The 25,041-nt window shown below is 42.1% G+C and overlaps 2 protein-coding genes across 2 annotated transcripts in view; one reads left to right on the forward strand and one right to left on the reverse strand.

Annotated features, from left to right (window-relative positions):
- Positions 1-748: 748 nt before the first annotated feature.
- Positions 749-23,939, forward strand: FGF22 (fibroblast growth factor 22). The gene is made up of 4 exons (XM_040417518.1): positions 749-929; positions 7,724-7,968; positions 13,062-13,165; positions 23,171-23,939. Exons 2-4 carry the CDS (start codon positions 7,737-7,739, stop codon positions 23,360-23,362), a joined length of 528 nt encoding a protein of 175 aa, XP_040273452.1. The 5' UTR covers positions 749-929; positions 7,724-7,736; the 3' UTR covers positions 23,363-23,939.
- Positions 23,940-24,132: 193 nt separating this feature from the next.
- The window catches only part of RNF126 (ring finger protein 126), a 46,845-nt gene continuing 45,936 nt past the window's right edge, over positions 24,133-25,041 (reverse strand). The window contains exon 9 of the mRNA XM_040417517.1: positions 24,133-24,669. Within this exon, the coding sequence (XP_040273451.1) occupies positions 24,514-24,669 (156 nt within the window). The 3' untranslated portion in view covers positions 24,133-24,513. The remainder of the gene's footprint in view (positions 24,670-25,041) is intronic.

Consider the following 25,041-nt stretch of genomic DNA (forward strand, 5'->3'; position numbering starts at 1 on the left):
TCTTACCACTTCTTTTTTTTTTTTTTTTTTTAAAGGAGGTGAAGGGGCATCATGGGCCAATACAGTTACATAGCTGGTGCCGATTTCAGTCGTCAATTCGGTGCATCTTACTGCAGCATTTTTTTTTACTAATACTGGTGTATGAAACGCAGTAAATGTGCCCCTTGCGAATTGCTTAGTGAACTATTTTATGAAATGGATGTTAATGTAAGTAATAAAGACCAATTGAAAAAAAATGAATTTTAGCCCAAAATGAGTAGAATGCAATAATAAAAAGAAATGCCCCCTTTAATGGTTAACTATGACATTGGGTAATGGAGGTTCTCTGCTTCCTAAGCCTTCACTGAAGATGTCTGTGTTGACTACAAAGTACTGGAGCACACGTTAGTTGACCATTACCAAACGGATTGATGATATGCTTCGCTTTAATGTGTAAAAACAGAGCATTATGGGTAAATAGGACATTCATATGCATGGCAAGTCTGAATCAAAGCAATTATATGATCACACCCACCCATTAACACACTCATAGTCATAGACCTTGTAAAGAGGTTTATGCAAGTTGATCTTCAGCATGCAGTTTCGGCTATGGCCAAACTCTGATCTTCAGGGAACGAGACTGCTCATGCCATAAGTATGACATGAGCTCAGATGACACCCAGAGTAGGAAAGCAGGAATGCTGCGTGTCAGGATAAACTGTGCATCATACTTTAGATCTTCAGTACATAGATGCCTACGTGACCTGGCTATTCAGTTTAGAAAATGTTATAGTCTGTAGAGAGCTACATACAGATAACACAAGGGGAGAACTTACTTATCCTATGGAAAAAGTACTATCTACAATATGGAGTAATCCCAACTGTATGATGGAGAAACAGAAGAGCTTGGAGTTCTGGACACCAAAGGTCTTACTAGGGAAGACCTACATGTAAGCCTCTTACGTAATCCTATTTAACTGTACTTTATTTTACTGTATTTTCCTTAAAGGGGTATTCCCATCTGAGACATTGAGGGCATATCGCTAGGATATGCCTCCAATGTCTGATAGGTGCGGGTCCCACCTCTGAGACCCGCACCTATACTTAGAACGGAGCCCACAAAGTCCCAGAGGGCGCACCACGCATGCGCTGCCGCCCTGTATTTATTCCTGTAGGCGCACCGAGCAGCACACTAGGCTATTTTCGGAAGTCCCATTGAATGGGAGGCGCACCACGGAGGCACAGCTATTTTCATTGCTCTCATAGGAATGAATGGAGGGCAGACACGCATGCGCGGTGCACCCTCCTGGACTTTGCAGACTCCTTTATAAGCATAGGTGCATGTCCCAAAGTTGGTACCCACACCTTTCAGACATTGGAGGCATATCCTAGCAATATTCTCCCAGTGTCTGAGATAAGAATAACTGTTTAAAATGTAAAATAGCCACAGATGTAACTTTTTTCCTGTAGCAATGGTTGTAGTAGATAACCATTACATCTATGGTACTAAGCAAATTGACCTACAAAATTGACCTTTTTTTTGTCTAGCTTTATTAATCGTTTCATTTAATTATGGATATTTTTTCTTTTGGAATTGGGTTGTTAAGAATATTTCACGGTGAGGTGCTTTAAACAAACTTTTTATGGGTCATGTCTTTATCCGACAATATAATCTACCCACTGACATTTTGACATCTATGGCGGTCCAGCTGGACAACCCTTCTCCGATTGGTTCCTCCCTTGGGATCCTCGGCGATCAGTTGTTATCAGCAGATGCTAAAGGAAAAATACAGTAATACACAGAGCCCATTCAAATGACTGGAGAACCATCTAATATGGAGGTCCCCAACCTTTTGTACCTTATCAGCAATACTCAGCTTTGGGTGGTGGACATGAGTCACATTCAATTGAAAAAAATGAATTAAAAAAATAAATCAAGGAGAGACATTTTTAATATGAAGTAATAAGAAATGATGGAATTGTAAATATTTACAGATTTATTTTTTTTAGTGTGAGAGTTGTAATACTGGCATTATACCAGTCACGTTGGCACTGTTTAGGTTAGGTTAGGATAAGTCTGAAATATTGTAAGAGTGGATGCTGTATTTTAACCAGTTCACTTGGCCACACAGCAGGGAGTCGCAAGCCACATTTGCTCCCAAGCCAATGGTTGGGGAGTCGGGACCACTGATTTAATAGATGGTCATTTTGGGTCCGCCAAAGCGGCAGCTGCTCTTTGTACTCACAGGGGGATGTCCTCATCCCTACAATGATATAGCTAACCACTTGATTTATTTTCCTGCACATAAACACATTCCAATAAATATTAATAAGAAAACTTTATATGTAAATTTATATAACCTATTAACTAATTTAAAGTCACCAACTGTATCTGCCCTTGAAGTATTTCTCAAATGAAAACCTTTCCAATATAAAATGCACACGTTTTACAAAACTGACTGATACCTGTTGGCCTGTGAGTCGTGAAACAATTAAGCTAATGGTGGTGTTATTCACATGGCAATGACTATTTTATGGCGTCCAGAAACTTTAAAAAAAATCATGACGCTTATTATGCAGACAAAAAGATGAAAAACAGCTACATTTGGTAAGTAACTAAAGAGGATCATAGACATCAGCTTTTTGCTGATGAAATGTGCTGATTTTGGATCCAATGTTTATGCGGCCAGGTCAGGGGTGGCTTTAAAGGGTTTCTGTTACCCCAATTTTCGCTATTAAACAGGCTGACATTATAGATGTGAAAATGTCACCTGAATTTAACTCTGCATTTTTTTTTATTTAAGTATGCCCCCGTTTTTGTGTAATTTTAATTTTAATTATATGCAAATTAGCCTCTAGGAGCAGGCTCCGTTCGCCCACCTCATTTCCACGCTCTTCTGTCTTGATTGACAGGGCTAGGCCAGCGTTGGTTCTCCTGCTGGCCCCATCTGCCATGTAAATCTCGCGCCTGCGCCGTCCCTTTCAGTATTCGGCCCAGGCGCAATGGGAATACTGAGTGGGACGATGCAGGCAAGAGATTTACACAGCAGACAGGGCCAGCAGGAGAACCAACGCTGGCCTAGCCCAGTCAATCAAGACAGAAGGGCGTGGAAATGAGGTGGGCGAACGGAGGCTCTAGGAGCAGGTGCAACGCCCCCCCGCCCCTAGAGCCTAATTTGCATATAATAAAAGTTAAAATTACATGAAAACGGGGGCATACTTAAATAAAAGAAATGCAGAGTTAAAGGGCTTCTGTCACCCCACTAAAGTCATTTTTTTTTTTTTGGGCTAGTTAAATTACTTATATTGCGATATATGAAAATATAATGGTCTTACTTACTTTGATTCAGCAGTTTCTTCTAAAAACGAAGTTTTATAATATGTAAATTAGGTCTCTACCAGCAAGTAGGGCGTCTACTTGCTGGTAGCAGCTGCAGAAAACCGCCCCCTCGTCGTGTTGATTGACAGGGCCAGCCGGGATCCCCTCCTCCGGCCAGCCCTGTCGGCATTTCAAAAATCACGCGCCTGTGTTCATTCGGCGCAGGCGCTCTGAGATGAGGAGGCTCGCCTCCTCAGAACTCCCTCAGTGCGCCTGCACCGATGACATCACCGAAATAGAAGACGTCATCGGCGCAGGCGCACTGAGGGAGTTCTGAGGAGGCGAGCCTCCTCATCTCAGAGCGCCTGCGCCGAATGACCAGAGGCGCGCGATTTTTGAAATGCCGACAGGGCTGGCCGGAGGAGGAGATCCCGGCTGGCCCTGTCAATCAACATGACGAGGGGGCGGTTTTCTGCAGCTGCTACCAGCAAGTAGACGCCCTACTTGCTGGTAGAGACCTAATTTACATATTATAAAACTTCGTTTTTAGAAGAAACTGCTGAATCAAAGTAAGTAAGACCATTATATTTTCATATATCGCAGTATAAGTAATTTAACTAGCCCAAAAAAAAAAAATGACTTTAGTGGCGTGACAGAAGCCCTTTAAATTCAGGTGACATTTTCACATCTATAATGTCAGCCTGTTTAATAGTAAAAATTGAGGTGACAGAAACCCTTTAACCAAGTGGCCTGCATTTATTATTTAGTTCACAACAGATGTTAAAGGAAACTACAGAGGCTAGGCTAGTTTCACACTGCCGGCATGGTTCCGGAAGAGAACAGACTGCCAGAGCTCGCTGGGTCCAGGATTGCTGTACCTTACCAGAATGCCCATCGGCCTCAATGACCATAATGGGGTCAGGCAGAGATCCAGCTGCTACACTGCAAATATGCCGGGATTCAGCAGGACAAATACCCAATGTCACGTTTTGTGTGTGGAATTTCCAGAGCCTCTTGATAAGATTTTTTTTAACTTTGTTGCTATGGTAAACCCTGTAGATTTTCTGCATGCAAATCTGTTGTAAAAATTCTGCAACATACAGTATATGCCATGTGTGGCCATTCTCTTTGAGCATGTTCACACTGTAGACTGCACTTTTTTGGCCTTCAACTCAAAACAAAGCAAAGATGAATCATATAAACTCCATTTGACCCATTAAATTGAATGTTACAGTCACTGTTAATCAATATGTATTCACACTTCAGTTATTTGGTCAGTGATTTCCATCAGTTATAATGAGCCAAAACCAGGTGTGGGTCAAAAACACAGAACAGGTGTAGATCTTTCCATTATACCTTATCTTGTATAGGCTTCACTATTGGTTTTGGCTCACAATAACTGATAGACCTAACTGACCAAATAACTGAAGTGTGAACTCAGCCTAAGATGACTATATGGCACTTAGTAATATAGCCTTTGTTGAGGTATTTTCCAGATTTTATAAGCCTCACCCCCTTGTTGGACAAGTCAAATGGAATGTCCACATGGAGGTCCTGTCCATTAAATGGCTGCTGATGGAGGGTCATGTAACTAGATACGTCAGTGAGCATCCTCCATTCAAATAACCCTGCACCTGACATCTGCACTTGTCTGTTGGGTGTTTAGTTCAGGTGCAGTGAATTTCAATGGAGGAGGCGGAGTGATATTCAGTTATGTGACCCTCCATCAGTGGCTATCTTATAGACAGGTTGTTATGGCTGTGGGTGTGGAACCACTGTGTCAACCAATAGATTTGGCTTGGGGCTACTGCTAAGGGCTTTATCCTGGCAGTCCCCTGGTTTTTACCCTTTAACCCCTGTACAGGGATATGGAATTGACTGCAGGAGAACCACCAGGCCGCTACTTCCTGGACTTGTCTCTTTGTGATGGACAGCTGACCCATGGGGTTCATAGACACCACTGTGGTCAGGGCAGGCAAAGTACGTGCTGTACTGTAATTGGTTCGAGGTCAGGCAGCAGAGGGTCAATAAAGTGATCAGACATTAGTCAGGTCAGGTAGCAAAGGGTCAGAATCCAGTAAACAGGCACAAGTCAGAACTGAGACAGATAGCAATATATAACACAGCTTAGCAGGAACTAACGAACAAATAACCTTATTGGTCAGGCACCCATAGAGGAAGGTACCTTAAGTACCCCAAGGTTGACATCTATTGGCTGGTAAGATCTGGGTGCATGCACCGTATAGACAGAGAAGGACAGGCTTTGCTGCAGAGGCTGGACCTGGTGAGAAAAAGGAGACAGCAGGAAATGGGTCTGGGGTGCAGAGAAAGGGGAGGAGGCAGCAGCAGTCTTGAGCTGCTGCTGCTGTAACAGTGTCCCCCCCTTACACTCTCTCTCCTTCTTGGTCCAGATTGCTGCAGTATTTTTCTCAGAAGAACAGGGGGCATTCATGTTTTCAGCCAGCTACCAAGATCTTTCTTCTGACCCTTCTAATCCACCCAAAAAAATAAAAATAAAAAGGTTTTACCTCTCATTTTGTTCATGTTCAGAATATTCTTGAATTTGTATGTATCATCAGTTCTGACAGCAGTAGAAGCAGAACCTCTAGAATAATGATCAAACATAACTGGCTTGAGGAGGAAACATGAAAGATATTAGGAATATGTAAGAAAGGAAAGAAGGCGCAACTTATAACTAACCAGATTCAACTGTCACAACAGCTCAAAAGGACCAATGAAGCGGGGTGCCAACTTGTTCAGGGGCTGAATGAGGATCTGATGTTCTTTGAGGAAAGCCAGACCTTGTCCCCAGTAGAAAATTGATGTGCAGTCCTGTGATCACGATTAGTTAACTTCTTCATGCAATAAGATGCCTGTAGAAGAGAAGCTTTAGTTTCTTGCCAGCTCCTTGGACTCTGGGGAGACAGTCACAGGTAGAGGAATCCATAACTGGTGCTCATACACTACGAGGTGGTTATTTTAGGAAAACTCTGCCCAATGGAGCAAAGTAACACAGGGCCTCATTGTTTCACAACAGTTCAGAAGCCAGGGTGTAGAAATGTATTGTATATTGCCCAACCGTGAGGTCCCTTGGCAGAGGCGCAGAAGAGATACGGCCAGGCTCCTCAAAGACCTTGCAGAAGGTAGTCAAGAACTCCTAGAGATTGCTGGGTCATTGGGTCGCCCCACAGAGGAGTGGACCAAGCTTGTGCTTCTCCGGACAGAAGGGAAACCGAGAATGCTATCTTGGACAGTAGGAAACTGGTGGGCCTGGAGATCAAGGTGAACGATACACTGGTTCAGGAATCCATGCCATAACTTGGGATCTTCTCCATAGCATGGGGAAGGCAGTAGATGCAGACTGGAGCTGTGACAGGCAGAGGTGATGGTGCAGACATTGTGGCTGGAGGTGCAGTGCCTGAGCATCAGTAGACAATGCATCCAAGCAGACTGAGATAGTATGCAGGTACTGTAGGAGTTGCTCAACCAAAAGATTTGACATAGGGCTACTCCTAAGGGTGTTATCCTGGCAGTCCCCTGGTTTTCACTCATTAACCCCTGTACAGGGATCTGGACTTCACTGCAAGAGAACCACAAGGATGCTACCTGCTAGACTTGTCTCTGTGTGATTAACAGCTGACTTACAGGGGCTAGGGACACTGGAGCGGCAAAATTGTAGTCAGGTCAGGCAGAGTACATGCTATACAGTAAACGGGTCAGGGCAGACAGTGGAGGGTCAATACGGTGATCAGACACAGGTTGCAAAGGGTAAGAATCCAGTAAACAGGAAGAGGTTAGTACATAGGCAGACAGTGAGATATAGCACACCTTAGCAGGAACTAGCGGACAAAGAACTATATTCCTCAGGCACCTTTGCACAGAGGAAGGTGCCTTAAGTACCCTACAGTTGACAGCCATTGGATAGTGAAGATTTGGGTGCATGCATGCTGGCCCTTGAAGAGCCGAAGGGAGTGTGTGCGCCCTACAGGCAGAGGTGGGGAGGCCTTGCCAGCAAGAATGCCTCATTCTGCCTGTAGGGTCAGATTATGCCTGGCAGGTGGACCTGCTGAAAAGGAGACAAGTTCTCTAGTCTGCCAGGAAAGTTGAGCAGAGCAGTGGCTGCAGTAGACCTCTGTGAGGACAACACAAGATTTGCCAACAAAGAGACATGGCCTATGAAATATAGCAAACAGAGAAAATCAACAAAGGCTCTATTAGCAAGTGCCATATACAGGTGAAACTCGAAAAATTTCAATATTGTGCAAAGCTCATTTATTTTAGTAATGCAAGTTTCACCTGTAATCATCTTATATAAATATTGGTTAACAGTAGCCAATAGGTGGGTAACCCATGAAAGGCCCCTACATACAGAGGCCGAAATTATCCTAGGAACATAACAATGTAATCTGGTTTCTCATTAAAAAGGTATTGATTTGGAATGCACAAGGCCCTTTATCCAGCAAGAACCTCTCTCTACTTGACATTATGGATTTTACTACTCCTTGTTGTTTCATCATTATCCCCCTATAAGAATGGGAATAGTCTGATTCACAGCTACAAACATTTGGAGGGAGATGTCCGATGGCGACGATTCTTCTCCGCAACTCACTACTTTCTAACCATTGAACAATCAGGCCAAGTGAGAGGAACACGAAGGTTCAACTCAAACAGTGAGTAAATGCTAGATTTATAAAGCTTGCCATTTTCAAAATGCTAATGACACATTGTCCAAAAGCGAACCCCACAAGAATACACATTTTACCGGAAATGTTACACTTTAGGAGATCTATATAAAACTAGTACAAAGAAAAAGCAACCAATCAGATGTCACCTTTCATTTCCCAGATTGGATGCTAGGAGCAACTAAGTCAGTTTTCCTTTATACCCCCTTAGTTCTTCACAGAGCTATGGACACTGTGGGGAAGATTTATCAAAACTGCTGTAAAGGAAAACTGGTTTAGTTGTCCATAGCATCCAATCAGAATTCACATTCTCTTTTTCAGAGCTCCTTTGGAAAAAGAAAGGTGGAATCTGATTGGTTGCTGTGAGTAAGTTTTCCTTATACCAGTTTTGATACATTTCTCCCACTGGGTCTTTTGCTTTCGTGTAACATGGAAAAACTGAAGTATACGTTAACAAACAGTATTATATCGTATACAGTGTTTGTTGAAGGTATACAGGGAGTGCAGAATTATTAGGCAAGTTGTATTTTTGAGGATTAATTTTATTATTGAACAACAACCATGTTCTCAATAAACCCAAAAAACTCATTAATATCAAAGCTGAATATTTTTGGAAGTAGTTTTTAGTTTGTTTTTAGTTTTAGCTATTTTAGGGGGATATCTGTGTGTGCAGGTGACTATTACTGTGCATAATTATTAGGCAACTTAACAAAAACAAATATATACCCATTTCAATTATTTATTTTTACCAGTGAAACCAATATAACATCTCAACATTCACAAATATACATTTCTGACAAAAATTCAAAAACAAAACAAAAACAAATCAGTGACCAATATAGCCACCTTTCTTTGCAAGGACACTCAAAAGCCTGGCATCCATGGATTCTGTCAGTGTTTTGATCTGTTCACCATCAACATTGTGTGCAGCAGCAACCACAGCCTCCCAGACACTGTTCAGAGAGGTGTACTGTTTTCCCTCCTTGTAAATCTCACATTTGATGATGGACCACAGGTTCTCAATGGGGTTCAGATCAGGTGAACAAGGAGGCCATGTCATTAGATTTTATTCTTTTATACCCTTTCTTGCCAGCCACGCTGTGGAGTACTTGGACGCGTGTGATGGAGCATTGTCCTGCATGAAAATCATGTTTTTCTTGAAGGATGCAGACTTCTTCCTGTACCACTGCTTGAAGAAGGTGTCTTCCAGAAACTGGCAGTAGGACTGGGAGTTGAGCTTGACTCCATCCTCAACCCGAAAAGGCCCCACAAGCTCATCTTTGATGATACCAGCCCAAACCAGTACTCCACCTCCACCTTGCTGGCGTCTGAGTCGGACTGGAGCTCTCTGCCCTTTACCAATCCAGCCACGGGCCCATCCATCTGGCCCATCAAGACTCACTCTCATTTCATCAGTCCATAAAATCTTAGAAAAATCAGTCTTGAGATATTTCTTGGCCCAGTCTTGACGTTTCAGCTTGTGTGTCTTGTTCAGTGGTGGTCGTCTTTCAGACTTTCTTACCTTGGCCATGTCTCTGAGTATTGCACACCTTGTGCTTTTGGGCACTCCAGTGATGTTGCAGCTCTGAAATATGGCCAAACTGGTGGCAAGTGGCATCTTGGCAGCTGCACGCTTGACTTTTCTCAGTTCATGGGCAGTTATTTTGCGCCTTGGTTTTTCCACACGCTTCTTGCGACCCTGTTGACTATTTTGAATGAAACGCTTGATTGTTCGATGATCACGCTTCAGAAGCTTTGCAATTTTAAGAGTGCTGCATCCCTCTGCAAGATATCTCACTATTTTTGACTTTTCTGAGCCTGTCAAGTCCTTCTTTTGACCCATTTTGCCAAAGGAAAGGAAGTTGCCTAATAATTATGCACACCTGATATAGGGTGTTGATGTCATTAGACCACACCCCTTCTCATTACAGAGATGCACATCACCTAATATGCTTAATTGGTAGTAGGCTTTCGAGCCTATACAGCTTGGAGTAAGACAACATGCATAAAGAGGATGATGTGGTCAAAATACTCATTTGCCTAATAATTCTGCACGCAGTGTATATGGGCATTTTAAATGTGTATTTACAGATATTGCTAGTAATAGATCATCCATAAAAACTAACAAGCATAATCCCAACACAAGGCCTACATATTGTTAGGCAAAATGTGTGTCCACCAAGGACTTGACATCTGCTGAGAATCTTACTAATTGAAGGCCCCTCAGTGGTGCAGGCCATAAGATACTTGTTCCTAGGGTCTTTCCTGTTATCCAACTGGCACCCTAAGGGTTAAAATAGCCCTTTGAAGGTTTAAATTACATTTTGTGTGGTATTTTAATAGGATTAGTCAAAGTACAATTGTTTGTTCTAATTACCCAGTAACCAGTTTTTGCAGATGAAGGACCAGCTCAGAGTATAGACGTCCCTAGTTATATAGTAGCTAAAAGAGAACATTTCTGTATATTGGTGTACAGCAACCAGTTACTGTATCTGGCATAGCCAGACACCGCCTGATCCCCATTCTCTATAATGGGATCCGGCAGGTTTCTGGCATAAATCCTGGCTATCTACTGGAAAAATACTGCTGTGGCAGAGACCCATCAGATCCCATTATAGTGAATGGGGATCCAGCCGTGCTCTGCTATGCTGGATACTGTAACTCTGCCAGAACAGACTACAGGATTTACAAAATGGAGATGTGAATGAAGCCTTCGGGTAAGGTATGTACACAGCATAGTCCCATATGCAGGACTTTTTCCTCACGTCTAAAATAACAGATCCGTTTATTTTTCTGCTCATCCGACGAAGCAGAAGAACGGAAAACAAAATGGTGAAATGAACCAAGCCACACATGGACATTAAAGGTGTATTCCAGTTTTATTTTTTATACAATAGGAAACATACAGTTTTCTAATATTCCTTTCCCCATCCTAATGGAGCTGCTGGTCGCCCTGGCGCTCCATTCATTCTCTATAGGACCTCTGGAAATAGCAGAGCACCGTACTTGAATCCACTCCGGCTATACTCTGAGTCCCATAGAGAAAGAATGGAGCAACAGGGCAGCATGTGCGAGAAAATGGGGGCAGTAAAAAAAATAGAAAAGTAGTGATCTGCACTTCTACTCATGTATTACTGCAGGTAATAGTCCAAGATTTGGGGGCTAATGTCTGTGATTGGTGATAAAGGTGATCACAGACATTTAACACCTAAGATGCTGTGATTAACTGTACACACACATCTGAGGTGGCTTTCCTAGGGCCCAAATGGCTCCCCATGCAGCGATTGGGGGAGCCATTTCTTTTCTGAATTACCGTACCTTACCACAGCAACGTTCCTATGGAGCTTTTTCTGTAATATTAAAGGGGTATTCCGGTTACATAACTTTTTTCAACTCCTGTAGCGTTGGTGTGTATGGGGTGCACTTAAACTAACCTGATACATATCAGCCTGTGAAGAGAAAACAGTAAGTAACATAAGCAGATAGGGAAAGATCTACAAATGCAAGCTGAAAAAAGAAGCAGAAAAAGCTACAACAAAACCTCAGCTTACGGCTACCTGTCAGGATTATTCAGCTTCAGGTGATTTAGAGCACAGCTCCCTTACATGCCTGGTGGAATGAGCTGACAGCTCCCTATCTCAGCAGACAGGAAGTTCAGAGCAAAGCAGCCCAGACCAGAGCTACTCCCAGGTGCAAGAGAATGCTCATCCACAGAGCTGGGACTAGACACAGAGCAGAGAACCTGAGCATGATCGACAGCAGCAGGAGAGCGCAGACAGTTAGTAGCTAAGGGATGCAGTGTAAACAAGGCAGAGGGAGACCAAGAAGTAAAAAAAAAAAAAATCGACTAAAAAGTCATCAAAAAGTCATACACACTTGGTATCATTAAAAACTACAGATCATCCCACACCTAAAGTGAGTCCTCACACAGCTGTAACCATGAAAAGTTCTGAGGTTCAGAATATGGTGATGCAAAAATATCATTTTTTTCCAAGGTTCACAAGAAAAACTATATAAATGTGGTATCACTGTAATTGTACTGACCTGGAGACTGATGGTAACAGGTCAGTTTTACTGTATAGGGAACGCCATATAAACAAAACCCATAAAACTATGGTGGAATTGCCATTTTTTTCCTTCTCACTACATCATATGCAATATTAAATGCTGCCATTAGAAAGTGAAAAAGCACGCCATGTTTTTTTAATAAAGACCAATAAAAAGAAAATATTTTTAGCTCAAAATGAGTACAATGCAATAATTTAAAAAAAAGTTGCCCCAAAGGTGTACATAGCCTTTAAGAATGGGTACACCATGACCATCATTCTTGCTTAGCCCATATATTGCCACACACTGCTTTATGGAGCACCCATTTAATTCTCTTTCATACATTTAAGGCTACTTTCACACTAGCGTTTTTACTGGATCCGGCAGGGCTCAGCAAAAACAGTAACTGATAATACAACCGTCTGCATCCGTTATGAACGGATCCGGTTGTATCATCTTTAACATAGCCAAGACGGATCCGTCGTGAACTCCGTTGAAAGTCAATGGGGGACCGATCAGTTTTCTATTGTGTCAGCGTTAAATGGATCCATCCCCATTGACATGCATTGTGGGTCATGATGGATCCGTCTTGCTCCGCATCTCAGGACGGAAAGAAAACCACAGTCTGCTGCGGTTTTCTCTCTGGTATGAGAACGGAACGCATTTTGGAGCATTCCGTTCTGTTCAGTTACGTTTTGTCCCCATTGACAATGAATGGGGACAAAACGGAAGCGTTTTTTCCGGTATTGAGCCCCTATGACTGATCTCAATACGGGAAAATAGAAACGCTAGTGTGAAAGTAGCCTTACTTGTAGATTTGAAATCGTTCAGCATGACTAATATGCAAAAATGGACAGCTGAACTTGGGCAGTTTTGTTCTATATGTTCTCCGTGTATGCCTACCATGCAGAAGAATCGGAAACCTGCTCGAAGTCAATAGGATATGTTGTCCTCTAATCAGAATGGTGATCTTTTTCTTTTCTCCTTGAAACATTGCATCTATTACATTAAACCAGATTCTTTTTCTTTGCTAGGTATATTCCAAGTTTACTCTGTGAATGTTGGCGTGATTGCAATGCATTCACCTGGAGCTGGACTGTATGTTGCCATGGACAGAAAGGGAAAAGTATATGGTGCTGTACGTATATATCCATTCAGTAGATCACAATTATACCCATTATAGCTAGAGTCAATCGGTAATGAAGGCTTTGGAACAAACAATACATAGCTTGATGCAATTTAACCGTTTAATAGTCAGAGTTCATACATTCTGCTAAAGAAAACTTTCAAGTTCATTGCATACATTGCCGTAGCCTTAGGCGCTAACGTATTCAAGAACTCTAAGAATGCAGAGAAAACATTCGGATCATGAAATAATTTCGAGGCTGCCGTCGTACAGTCCAGTCAGGTTAACTTATCACTTTAGTGTGTATATGTACAGTACAGACCAAAAGTTTGGACACACCTTCTCATTCAAAGAGTTTTCTTTATTTTCATGACTATGAAAATTGTAGATTCACACTGAAGGCATCAAAACTATGAATTAACACATGTGAAATTATATACATAACAAACAAGTGTGAAACAACTGAAAATATGTCATATTCTAGGTTCTTCAATGTAGCCACCTTTTGCTCTGATTACTGCTTTGCACACTCTTGATGAGCTTCAAGAGGTAGTCCCCTGAAATGGTTTTCACTTCACAGGTGTGCCCTGTCAGGTTTAATAAGTGGGATTTCTTGCCTTATAAATGGGGTTGGGACCATCAGTTGCGTTGAGGAGAAGTCACGTGGATACACAGCTGATAGTCCTACTGAATAGACTGTTAGAATTTGTATTATGGCAAGAAAAAAGCAGCTAAGTAAAGAAAAACGAGTGAAGCTCATCAAAGCAAAAGGTGGCTACTTTGAAGAACCTAGAATATGACATATTTTCAGTTGTTTCACACTTGTTTGTTATGTATAGAATTCCAGTTATGTATATAATTCATAGATTTGATGCCATCATAGTCATGAAAATAAAGAAAACTCTTTGAATGAGAAGGTGTATCCAAACTTTTGGTCTGTACTGTATATATTATATATATATTGAACCTTGTTGGAGTAACTTCATGAGCATCATAACAGTTTTTAAACAGGTTGTCCGCATTCAGAGCTAAGCCCGGACATAACCTCATCTTCACTCATTTAGCATGTATGAGTGGAGCTGCTCCGATGCTCCCCCTTGCCTTGCGCTGCATCTCGCAGGGCAAGGGCTTTTTCTTTACTACCGATGACGTACCGTGCTTCACAAGAGTATGCTAGGCGGAGACTTCTGCCTAGCAGTGATCCCGGTGACATCACCAGCACAAATGGGCGGTCTTATAGTGCTGCCCAAGGACGTTTTAGAGCCCATTTGTGCCGGTGATATCATCGGGATCACTGCTAGGTGGAAGCCTCCCCCTAGAATGGTAAGGAAGTACACAAAACAGACCTTGCCCTCGCAAACAAATGCTCCGATGCTCCACTCATACATGCTAAATGAGTGAAGATGAGGTTATTTCCGGGTTCAGCTCTGAACCCAGACAACCCCTTTAATACTTTGTACAGTAGGCAGTGGGGTTGTCAGGCTTCCATCGTTACTATGCTATAAGGAAAAAAAGGCACAGAAGGAAAGTACTTATTTGGGAGCATATGTAGCACTTTGTGAGTCAATTGTCTAAACAGCTTACATTGTAGTATTCATTACATTTATCTCTGTTGCATACTTTCATAAAACAAAATTGAAGGGTATATTGTACATGCTGAGAACACCCTTTACACTGTCCATATTCAGGCATATTATCAGTAACGAGGGTTCATATGTAAATGCAGTAGTCTCCTCCAGTGACGAGCAGACGATTATAGGTAAGGAAACGCTTCCTTCCCAACAATTGTCTGCTCCATCGAGCAGTGTAAAGGGGCCTTGACAGAACAAATCTAAAGGCCTCTTTCACACGGGCGTCACGGATTTTGCCCGGATGTGTTGCGGGTGCATTGCGGCAAACCCACGCAAGTAGGCACGCAATTACAGTCAGTTTTGTCTGAGATTGCGTTCCGGTCAGTTTTTTTCCAAGCAAGTGCAATGCTTTTTACACGCGCGTGATAAAAAACTGAATGTGGTACCCAGACCCAAACCCGGACTTCTTCACTGAAGTTTGGGTTAGGAGTTCTGCAGATTTATTATTAACATGGTTATAAGGGAAAATAATAGCATTCTTAATACAGAATGCTAACCAAAATGTTCATTGATGAGTTAAAAAATAAACTCACCTCATCCACTTGATCGCTCAGCCGATATAGTCTTCTTTCAGGACCTGCAAAAGGACCTTCGATGACGTCATCACAGGTCCTGCGGAATGAAGATAGAAGGACCTTCTATCTTCATTCAGCAGGACCTGTGCTGACGTCACCGCGTCAATGGATATTTTAGTAAGTATTCTGTATTAAGAATGCTATTATTTTCTCTTATAACTATGTTAGAAGGGAAAATAATACAGTGAATTGACTTTAATGGGGTCCGGGGTTGCTCATCCCTATTTACTAACATCTCCTAGCAACCATGCGTGAAAATTGCACCGCATCCGCACTTGCTTGCGGATGCTATGTGATTATCACGCAGCCCCATTCATTTCTATGGGGCCTGCGTTGCGTGAAAAACGCAAAATATAGAACCTGCTGCGATTTTCACGCAACGCACAGGTGCTTTGTGAAAAACAACGCTCATGTACACAGCACCATTGAAACAAATGGTTCAGGATTCAGTGCGGGTGCAATGCGTTCACATCACGCATTGCACCCGTGCGGAATACTCGCCCGTGTGAAAGGGGCCAAAGTCCCACAGACTGTATCAGGACTTTATCATTGCCTTATGCCACCTTTCTGGTGTAAAAAAGTTGTAAACCCTGCGTTTGTAAATTTTACTGTGACAAAACTTTGTCGCAAGTGGTGTTTCTACACTGCCCTCGACACTTCCCCAAAAAGCTGGCCTGGCACATCTATCTTCTGTTTAAGCACACAGACTGCTGGAGGAGGCACCTAATACAGTATTTGATGAGGGCTGCCCCTTGCCATAAATTAAGCACATCCTCCAGCAGTGCAAGGAATATCGTGGTTGGTGTGTTAACTTCCACCTGCATGTCTGAAACACAATGCCATATCTCAGTGGGTCAGGTGTTTTGTATACTGTTATCTCAGGACACCTACCATCTCATGCAATAGGATTAATAAAATTTGAATCCGACCAAGGACAACATCTGCATGGAGATTGTATGTTCTCCCCGTGTTTGTGCAGGTTTCCTTTCACACTCCAAAGACAGACTGATAGGGACCTTAGATTGTGAGCCCCATTGGGGACAGCTAGATGCTAATGTCTGTAAAGCGCTGCGGAATATGTCAGCGCTATATAGTGAGTAAAATAAATAAATAAAAGTTTCCAATTTAGAATTAAATAGGGTGCTCTATAGCATTTGTTTGCTTAATCACTTGCAGGCTGCACAATTTGGGGAAGTGTAACAGCCCTTTATTTTCTCCTTGCTGAATGAGATACAGCTAAAATTAGCTAAATATCTTACCCAAGGGGGGGGGGTATAAACTATATATAACCTAAGATCCTTTTATATAGACCGAGTGCTAGGTCAATTACCAGGGATTAGTATTTGTAGAAACTGGCCTGTGTAATGGGGCAAGCGACCACCCAATGAAAGAGTAGGGTAATGTTGTTTGATCAGCACCTAAAATAGTTTCTGGGCAGCAGACTGTCCTCTGTAAAGAGGGATCTGCTGCCCAGGAAAAATGAATCTTTATTGGGACCACCAATTATAGTAGCGATTACTCATTGCCATACAGAGGAAAAGATCGCTACCTATATAGATTAATCACCACTGGCGATCAGGCAATTGTCTGGAACGTTTGGTTCTTTCCCGATAATTGCCTGTTAAATCGTCCAGTGTGAGAAGCTGCGTGCATTGTGAGCTGGACAGTTTGTAGAGTGATCATGCCTAGGCTGCTGCTCCACTAGAAGACAATATCCACTTCTTGTTATTCTGAAAGAGGGCTTCATAATGGTACTGTACATGAGAATCGAGAAATACTGTGAGGTTTCACTTGGGGCATGCTTTAGGCCTCATGCACACTACCGTATTTTTATCCATGCGCTAGCCACAGTGTTTTGCAGGTAGGACACGACCCATTCATTTTTACACACTTGTATTTTCTGTGGATCATCTGTGGCCGTTAAGCTAATCATAGAACACATCCTAATCTTGTCCATATAGTGGACGAGAATATCCCTTTCTTTTAAGTAAGAAAAATAAATGTAATAAAAATAATGCACCCAGAGGGTATTCGTATTTTGTGGACGAAAAAATACGGACATGAAAAGCCTCAAGCTAACACCCCTTTCACATCACATTTGGTCTACAAGGAAAGGGGGAAAAGAGATAGAACCTGCTTAGATGGTATTGTAGAGGCAGAAGTGGTGTACTTACAATGGAGGCAGACTGCTTCACGCCCATGATGGGGGAGGGGGTACAATGTGGAACTCCTCCACAACATAAAAACTTGCATGTGGAACAGAGAGGCAAGTTTGTGGGTCATCAGTGTAAAAGTGGACACTCATTGCTGGATTAATGTGGCCTCTCAGGGAAGAGGGCATGGCCTATGATGCAACTTTTTGCACCAAAACTGTGCCACAATTCTGGTGTAAAGTTCTGCCTCAAAGTTAGCCAACCAATAGTTGGTAAAGTTAGACAAAAGTACCTAGCCGTGCCCAAGATTTATCATTTAGCCCCAGTCATGGTGATAAATGAAGTGCAGGTTGAGGCGGCTTGTCTACATTTACGTCACCTATTAGAGTAGTAAAACTCTGCCCTACCGATTCGGTTTCCGACTTGCTGATGCATACCACTTTTTTTGTGTGTCTCCATACAAAATTGGAGGCATAGTATGGGCCCATAGCAGTCAGTAGGGCTTGTATTATAGACTCCGTACGTTGTCTAGTATTAAAACATAGATGTGCATGAAGATTTACATTCCCGGGGGAATATTTCTAATCCCTTGTATCAGGATCTGATCTTTCGTCTGATTAAAAAAGATAAACTGAAGAGTCTTACTTACACAACTGTACGTCAGATTTATAATCTCTTCTACATTTTTATTTATATTTGTTCTTGGCAAAGACAAATCCTTCAGTAACGCTGCATTCAGATAGCTTCACGAAGGTCATGAAGGTCATTACAAATGACCAAAACCATAAATACCTTCAAGACATAAGGGGGATTATTATTACGCTATTCTTAATAAGAAGCGCAGGCCTCTTAATAAATAAAAAAAAGTTATGATAATCTTTGTGCCAGAAAAGCAAATATAAGACATTTAGGAGGTGGAGTAGATTTGTACTACAACTTACATCAGCTTCTAGTGTAAAAGGATAGTAAATCTGAAGGACTGTGAAAGGCCACGCCTGCCCAATAAAGCCCATGCATAAGCATCATAAATTAAAAGTTTTAAAATTTTATGTAAAAAAAAAAAAAGAAAAAGAAAAAGCCACTTGCACAAACATTTGTGACGTTAAGGACTGATTCAGATGACCATGTTTATGAGCCCGCATCCATTCTGCAATTTTGTGGAACAGATGCGGACCCATTCATTCCACAGCAGGGCTCCAGACAAAAAAAAATATCAAGGAGCCATTGGCTCCTAACCTGAAAAATTTAGGAGCCAAATTTAAATTTGTAGTCGCCAAATTTAAAATACATATAATTACGGTATAAAAACAAAAAAAAAAAAACACACGTCTTACCTAGGGTTGTCACGATACCAAAATTTTGCGGCACCTGAGTGGTTAATAGCGGCGGATTGTAGCGTGCAGTCATTGAGGCTGGGTGCTGGGTATGGGATATGGCGGCACCCGCAGCGCAGCCTGTGTTTGTATTAAGCATAAACTATATTCATTGGTGGCCACAGCCCCTCCCCTCCCTGCTATCAGCCCATTGGTGGCAGCGGTGCAGGGGGGAGGGACTGCCTCCTTCTCCCCTGTGCTGTTGAGAAGAACATGGCGCGTCCCATGTCAGTTCCTCGTGTGTGACAGGCAGAGCAGCGGAGGGTCTAGGCGCAAATGGTGACAAGACTACAAAGTCTTGTCGCCATTTAGCAATTCTAAGTCGCATTGGCGACCATTTTGGTCGCCATCTGGAGCCCTGCACAGCCCCACAAAAAAGATAAAGCATAGCCTATTCTTGTCCGCAATTGCAAACAATAAACAGACATTTCTATAATAGAAATGGAGCATTCTATAGCATTTTGCGGAACGCACACGGCCGGTATTCTGTTTTTTTTTGTGAATCCGCAATTTGCAGACCGCAAAAGACATATGGTTGTCTGAATGAGCCCTAAAGGGCTTGTCTGGGCTAGAGACATTGAGGGTATCCTTAGGATAGGTCATAAATATCAGATGGCGGGGTCCAACTTTCCGCACCCCCACCAATCAGCAGTTTGAAAGGGCTGTGACAGTTCCTGCACTGTCTCACAGTGTAATTGCAGCTTCCTCCCTCATTCACTTGAATGGGACAAACAGCTGTAATTACACTGCACCACTACTACAATACAGACGGAGCACAGGTAAACACTGAAGAGAACAAAGTGCTCGCACAACTGTCACAGCGGGTCCTATATTAAAGGACCTATCCTGAGGATAGATCATCAATATCTGTAGCCCAGATGACCCCCTTTAATATCCCATAAAACTAACGTATAGCCTTTGATAAATCCCCACTAAATCTTACCTTACAAGTATGTCATGATGAAGATTTTCTACGGATCTGTACACTACATGCTTCGCTCTTCAAGAGAGGGCAGAGCAAAACCAAACATAACCAAATGGTACAGCACTCAGCTAAGCACTCGCTATGGGTCCAACCACTGATGAGGACATGGGTCTTGAGTTCTCGGTTTGAATGGAGCAGTGATCATGCATACACACTACCATTCAACTCGCCGTCAATGGGACTGACTGATCTAGTGCAGCACTGTACTCGACTATCTCAGTCAGTCACACAGTGAATAGAGCAGTAGTGAACATGTGCACTACCACTCCTGAGGATAGGCCATCAGTGTAAAGTGACTGGACAACCCCTCAAAGTCTGCACATAATCAAATCTAACTTGTTTTAAAGGGGCATTTACCTGCGCCAACCGAATAGATAATTATTGGGAAGGGACCGTTCCTTCCTGATAACTGCCTGCTCATCAGTGGAGGAAAGAGCTGCATTTACATTCTGGGCAGCAGATCCCTGCCCACAAATGATGATATAGGTGTCCATATGAATGATCATTTCAGCTGATAAATGAGTCCTTTTCTCGTTTATCGGGTAATCGGCGGCACATTTACACAGGCTGATTATAGGGAACGAGCCTTTGTACTAATGTTCATTCCCGATGATCTCCGTGTAAATCCCACCTTATGACTTTGCTATAGCTCAATAGTCTGTTCCTAGTTAGGCATATCTTCTACAGCAACCTAAGCAGATCTCTTTTGAACATAGCACCATAATTTTACAGTATTATAACTGGTTGCATATAAACATTTCAACTGGGTACCGTGACCACAAAACCTGTTCATCACCCAAGCTCCTGAAACTTAAAAAAAAAAAATATATATATATATATATATATATATATATATATATTTTTTTTTTTAATGTACATACTGTATGTGAAGTATATATTATATACAGTGGATATATAAAGTCTACACACCCCTGTTAAAATGTCAGGTTTCTGTGATGTAAAAAAATGAGACAGATTAATCATTTTAGAACTTTTTCCACATGCCAAACTAATCTTATTGATTTTTTTGATTGGGTGACTAAAATCATAGATGGCGGAGGTGCAGTAGACATCGCTTATCTAGACTTTAGTAAGGCTTTTGATACTGTCCCACATAGAAGACTTATCAATAAATTGCAGTCTTTGTGCTTGGACTCCCATATTGTTGAATGGATTAGGCAGTGGCTGAGGGACAGGCAACAGAGGGTTGTAGTCAATGGAGTATATTCAGACCAAGGTCTTGTTACCAGTGGGGTACCTCAGGGATCTGTTCTGGGACCCATATTGTTTAATATCTTTATCAGCGAAATTGCAGAAGGCCTCGATGGTAAGGTGTGTCTTTTTGCTGATGACACAAAGATTAGTATATTGGGCAGACTAGATGGGCCAAATGGTTCTTATCTGCCAACACATTCTATGTTTCTTTAATGTGACCTATAAACTGTACAACTTGATTGAAAAACAAACAGAAATCTTTTAGGTAGAGGGAAGAAAAAATCTAAAAATAAAATAATATGGTTGCATAAGTGTGCACACCCTTAAACTAATACTTTGTTGAAGCACCTTTTGATTTTATTACAGCACTCAGTCTTTCTGGGTATGAGTCTATCAGCATGGCACATTTTGACTTGGCAAGATTTGCCCACTCTTCTTTGCAAAAACACTCCAAATCTGTCAGATTGCGAGGGCATCTCCTGTGCACAGCCCTCTTCAGATCACCCCACAGATTTTCAATCGGATTCAGGGCTGGGCCATTCCCAAACTTTAATCTTCTTCTGGTGAAGCCATTCCTCTGTTGATTTGGATGTATTCTTTGGGTCAGTGATAGGCAAACTGCGGCTCTCCAGCTGTTACAAAACTACAACTCCCAACATGCCCTGCTGTAAGCTGTAGGCAGTCTTTGCATGCTGGGAGTTGTAGTTCTGCAACAGCTGGAGAGCCTAGGTTTGCCTATCACTGCTTTGGGTCGATGTCATGCTGAAAGATGAAGTTCCTCTTCATGTTCAGCTTTCTAGCAGAAGCCTGAAGGTTTTGTGCCAATATTGACTGGTATTTGGAACTGTTCATAATTCCCTCTAGCTTAACTAAGGCCCCAGTTCCAGCTGAAGAAAAACAGCCCCTTGGCATGATGCTGACACCACCATGCTTCACTGTGGGTATGGTGTTCTTTTGGTGATGTGCAGTGTTGTTTTTGCGGCAAACATCTTTTGAAATTATGGCCAAAAAGTTCAACCTTGGTTTCATCAGACCATAACACCTTTTCCCACATGCTTTTGGGAGACTTCAGATGTGTTTTGCAAAATGTAGCCTGGCTTGGATGTTTTTCTTCGTAAGAAAAGGCTTTCGTCTTGCCACTCTATCCCATAGCCCAGACATATGAAGAATACGGGAGATTGTTGTCACATGTACCACACAGGCAGTACTTGCCAGATATTCCTGCAGTTCCTTTAATGTTGCTGTAGGCCTCTTGGTAGCCTCCCAGACCAGTTTTCTTCTCGTCTTTTCATAAATTTTGGAGGGACGTCCAGTTCTTGGTAATGTCACTGTTGTGCCATATTTTCTCCACTTGATGATGACTGTCTTCACTGTGTTCCATGGTATATCTAATGCCTTGGAAATTCTTTTGTACCCTCCTCCTGACTGATACCTTTTAACAATGAGATCCCTCTGATGTTTTGGAAGCTCCCTGTGGACCATGGCTTTTGTTGTGGGATGCGACTAAGAAAATTTCAGGGAAGACCAACTAGAGCAGCTGAACTTTATTTGGGGTTAATCAGAGGCCCTTTAAATGATGGCAGGTGTATGCTGACTCCTATTTAACAGGATTTTGAATGTGATTGCTTAATTCTGAACACAGCTACATCCCCAGTTATAATAGGGTGTGCACACTTATGCAACCATATCATTTTAGTTTTTTATGTTTTTTTCCCTCCACCTAAAAGATTTCAGTTTGTTTTTCAATTGAGTGGTACAGTTTATAGGTCACATTAAAAAGGTGGAAAAAGTTCTGAAATGATTTATCTTTGTATCATTTTTTTTACATCACAGAAACCTTACTTTTTAACAGGGGTGTGTAGACTTTATATCCAGTGTGTGTGTGTGTGTATATATATATATATATATATATATATATATATATATATATATTCATAATACAACATCAGCAATATACAGACTGCACACCCATTAGCTAAGATCAACGGGGTAAAACCGCATGTTGCCAATGGTTATAGGTCATCGTGCATGAGGTAGAACTATAAAGACTCATATCTAACAATCTTCTCTTTGCTGATTTTACAGAAGGAATATGGCCCCAACTGTGAGTTTCAGGAGCGAATCGAGGAAAACGGTTACAATACCTATTCTTCTGTAAGATGGCGTCACAATGGACATTTCATGTACCTGGCATTAAGAGGGAATGGACTTGCAAGACTGGGCAGAAGGACTCGTCATACACATCACTCTACACATTTCTTACCCTTGTTACTATGATTTTGTTGGAGGACGTGTCCTCTCCATGCATGGGATCCAAAGCCATGGCTTTAAAAGACAGAAATGCACTGAGAGATCCATGTTAATTCCCAATGCAGTCTCAGTGCAAGCCAGAATAAAAAGGAATGCATACATACAATTTTATACAGATACCTATCCATAATACTAGAAAATAAAAAATTCTAGAGTGTTGTGAATTTGCCTTTATCCTGGAAGGAACAAGTAAGACTCCTGAGAGGGACATTATTGAAGAATGTTTCCTAATGGAATCGAATTAGCACTCTGAACAATGCAAGGTTACACAAACCATTACTGTATTACCGCCCAAATGTTATGAAGAGCAATTGATGTGTGTGATCTCAGCTCAGCTAAAGGGGTTATTCTGGTTATCTCAAGTTATCCCCTATCGAAAAGATATCACGAGAACGGAGGCCCAGCATAACTGAAGAAAGCGGCATGTTGAGCATATGTACTGCTGCTTCGTTCTTCTCTATAGGATTGCCAAAAATAGACTGCCATCTTGGAGTTTCTGCGGGGTACAAAGCCCCCATTCTCGTGATAGGTGGGAGTCCCAGTGGTCGGATGCCCATTAATCTAATACTTTTCCCCTTTCCTTGAAATAACTGGAATACCCCTTTAATCACATCCGGCTCACTTAAGATGGCACATTCTGCAGGTAATATCTCCAAGAAACAAAATACGTTCTGTAAACTTTGTGCAGTAACTGCTCAGGTCAAGAGCAGTATTAATCATCCATGTTTAATCTAAAGATTAAAAACCTCAAAACATTAAAAAATAAAAAATAGTAAACATGAGTTACCGCACCTCTATATTTTAAAAGAGGAAACCCAAACCATTTTGGGGGGGAAAAAAAAAAGAAAGTCACACCCACACAGTCTCTTCCATGCCGGATGTTCCAGGGAGGGGATGGAGAATTCATGATGAACAGTTTGGCTCCCAGCTGTTCCACTTTGGGAAGGAGAAAGAGACACAGACGTAACCCCCCTTAGTCTTAAAATGTCCTGTTCAGGAACTCCTCCTGGGCAGGGTTCCTTCTTCGGCTCTGAATGCAATGTTAAGAAAGCAGCAGATGAGAGGGTGGTGTAAGGAGGTGGTGCCCAGCAGCTGCTCCCCCTCCCTATCTCTGGTGCTCAGGAGTTATTGGCAGAACTATGGTCATCAGTAGGGGAAGTGGAGGAGGAGGATGAAGCGGAGGAAGCAGAGAAATTCATGTCTGTAAGTCCTGGGGGATTGGTAGCTGTGTTCTGACCGCTCAGGCTTTTCCTACATACAGGACACGTATCGTGCTGTGGGGAAGAAAACAATAGTTGTTATGAAGTGGATGTACCAGCGTAGCTCATAGTTACCCTCCTGGAAAGTATCTTAAAGTAAATATTTCAAGGGCTTCTATGGAGATGTAACCGCAGGAGCCCCCACTGATCACAAGAACGATGGTCCCCGAGTCACCTGTGTGAAGGGAGCAGTGGTCTCACATGTGGCATTCACTTCTCTTGAGTACAGTGCGTGGCCATCTCATCAGACCCATAAGGTTAAAAGAGATGCGTCACCAAAAATGTTTTCTGCCAGTTAAAACCAGATAGCGACATCTTTTTTTTCTAATCCAATTTTATTTTCTGATCGTTTTAATTTTATTTCCTGAACAAGATTATGGGGGCGGC

The sequence above is a fragment of the Bufo bufo genome, chromosome 2, assembly GCF_905171765.1.
Source record: "Bufo bufo chromosome 2, aBufBuf1.1, whole genome shotgun sequence".
NCBI classification, from domain to species: Eukaryota; Metazoa; Chordata; class Amphibia; order Anura; family Bufonidae; genus Bufo; species Bufo bufo.

Excerpts from the sequence above, each read along its gene's own strand:
- FGF22 (XM_040417518.1), top strand. The coding sequence starts at position 7,737 with ATGCACAAGGCCCTTTATCCAGCAAGAACCTCTCTCTACTTGACATTA. Across the intron at positions 7,969-13,061 it reads ACGAAGGTTCAACTCAAACA|GTATATTCCAAGTTTACTCT; the intron begins GTGAGTAAATGC and ends TTTCTTTGCTAG. Across the intron at positions 13,166-23,170 it reads AGGGAAAAGTATATGGTGCT|AAGGAATATGGCCCCAACTG; the intron begins GTACGTATATAT and ends CTGATTTTACAG.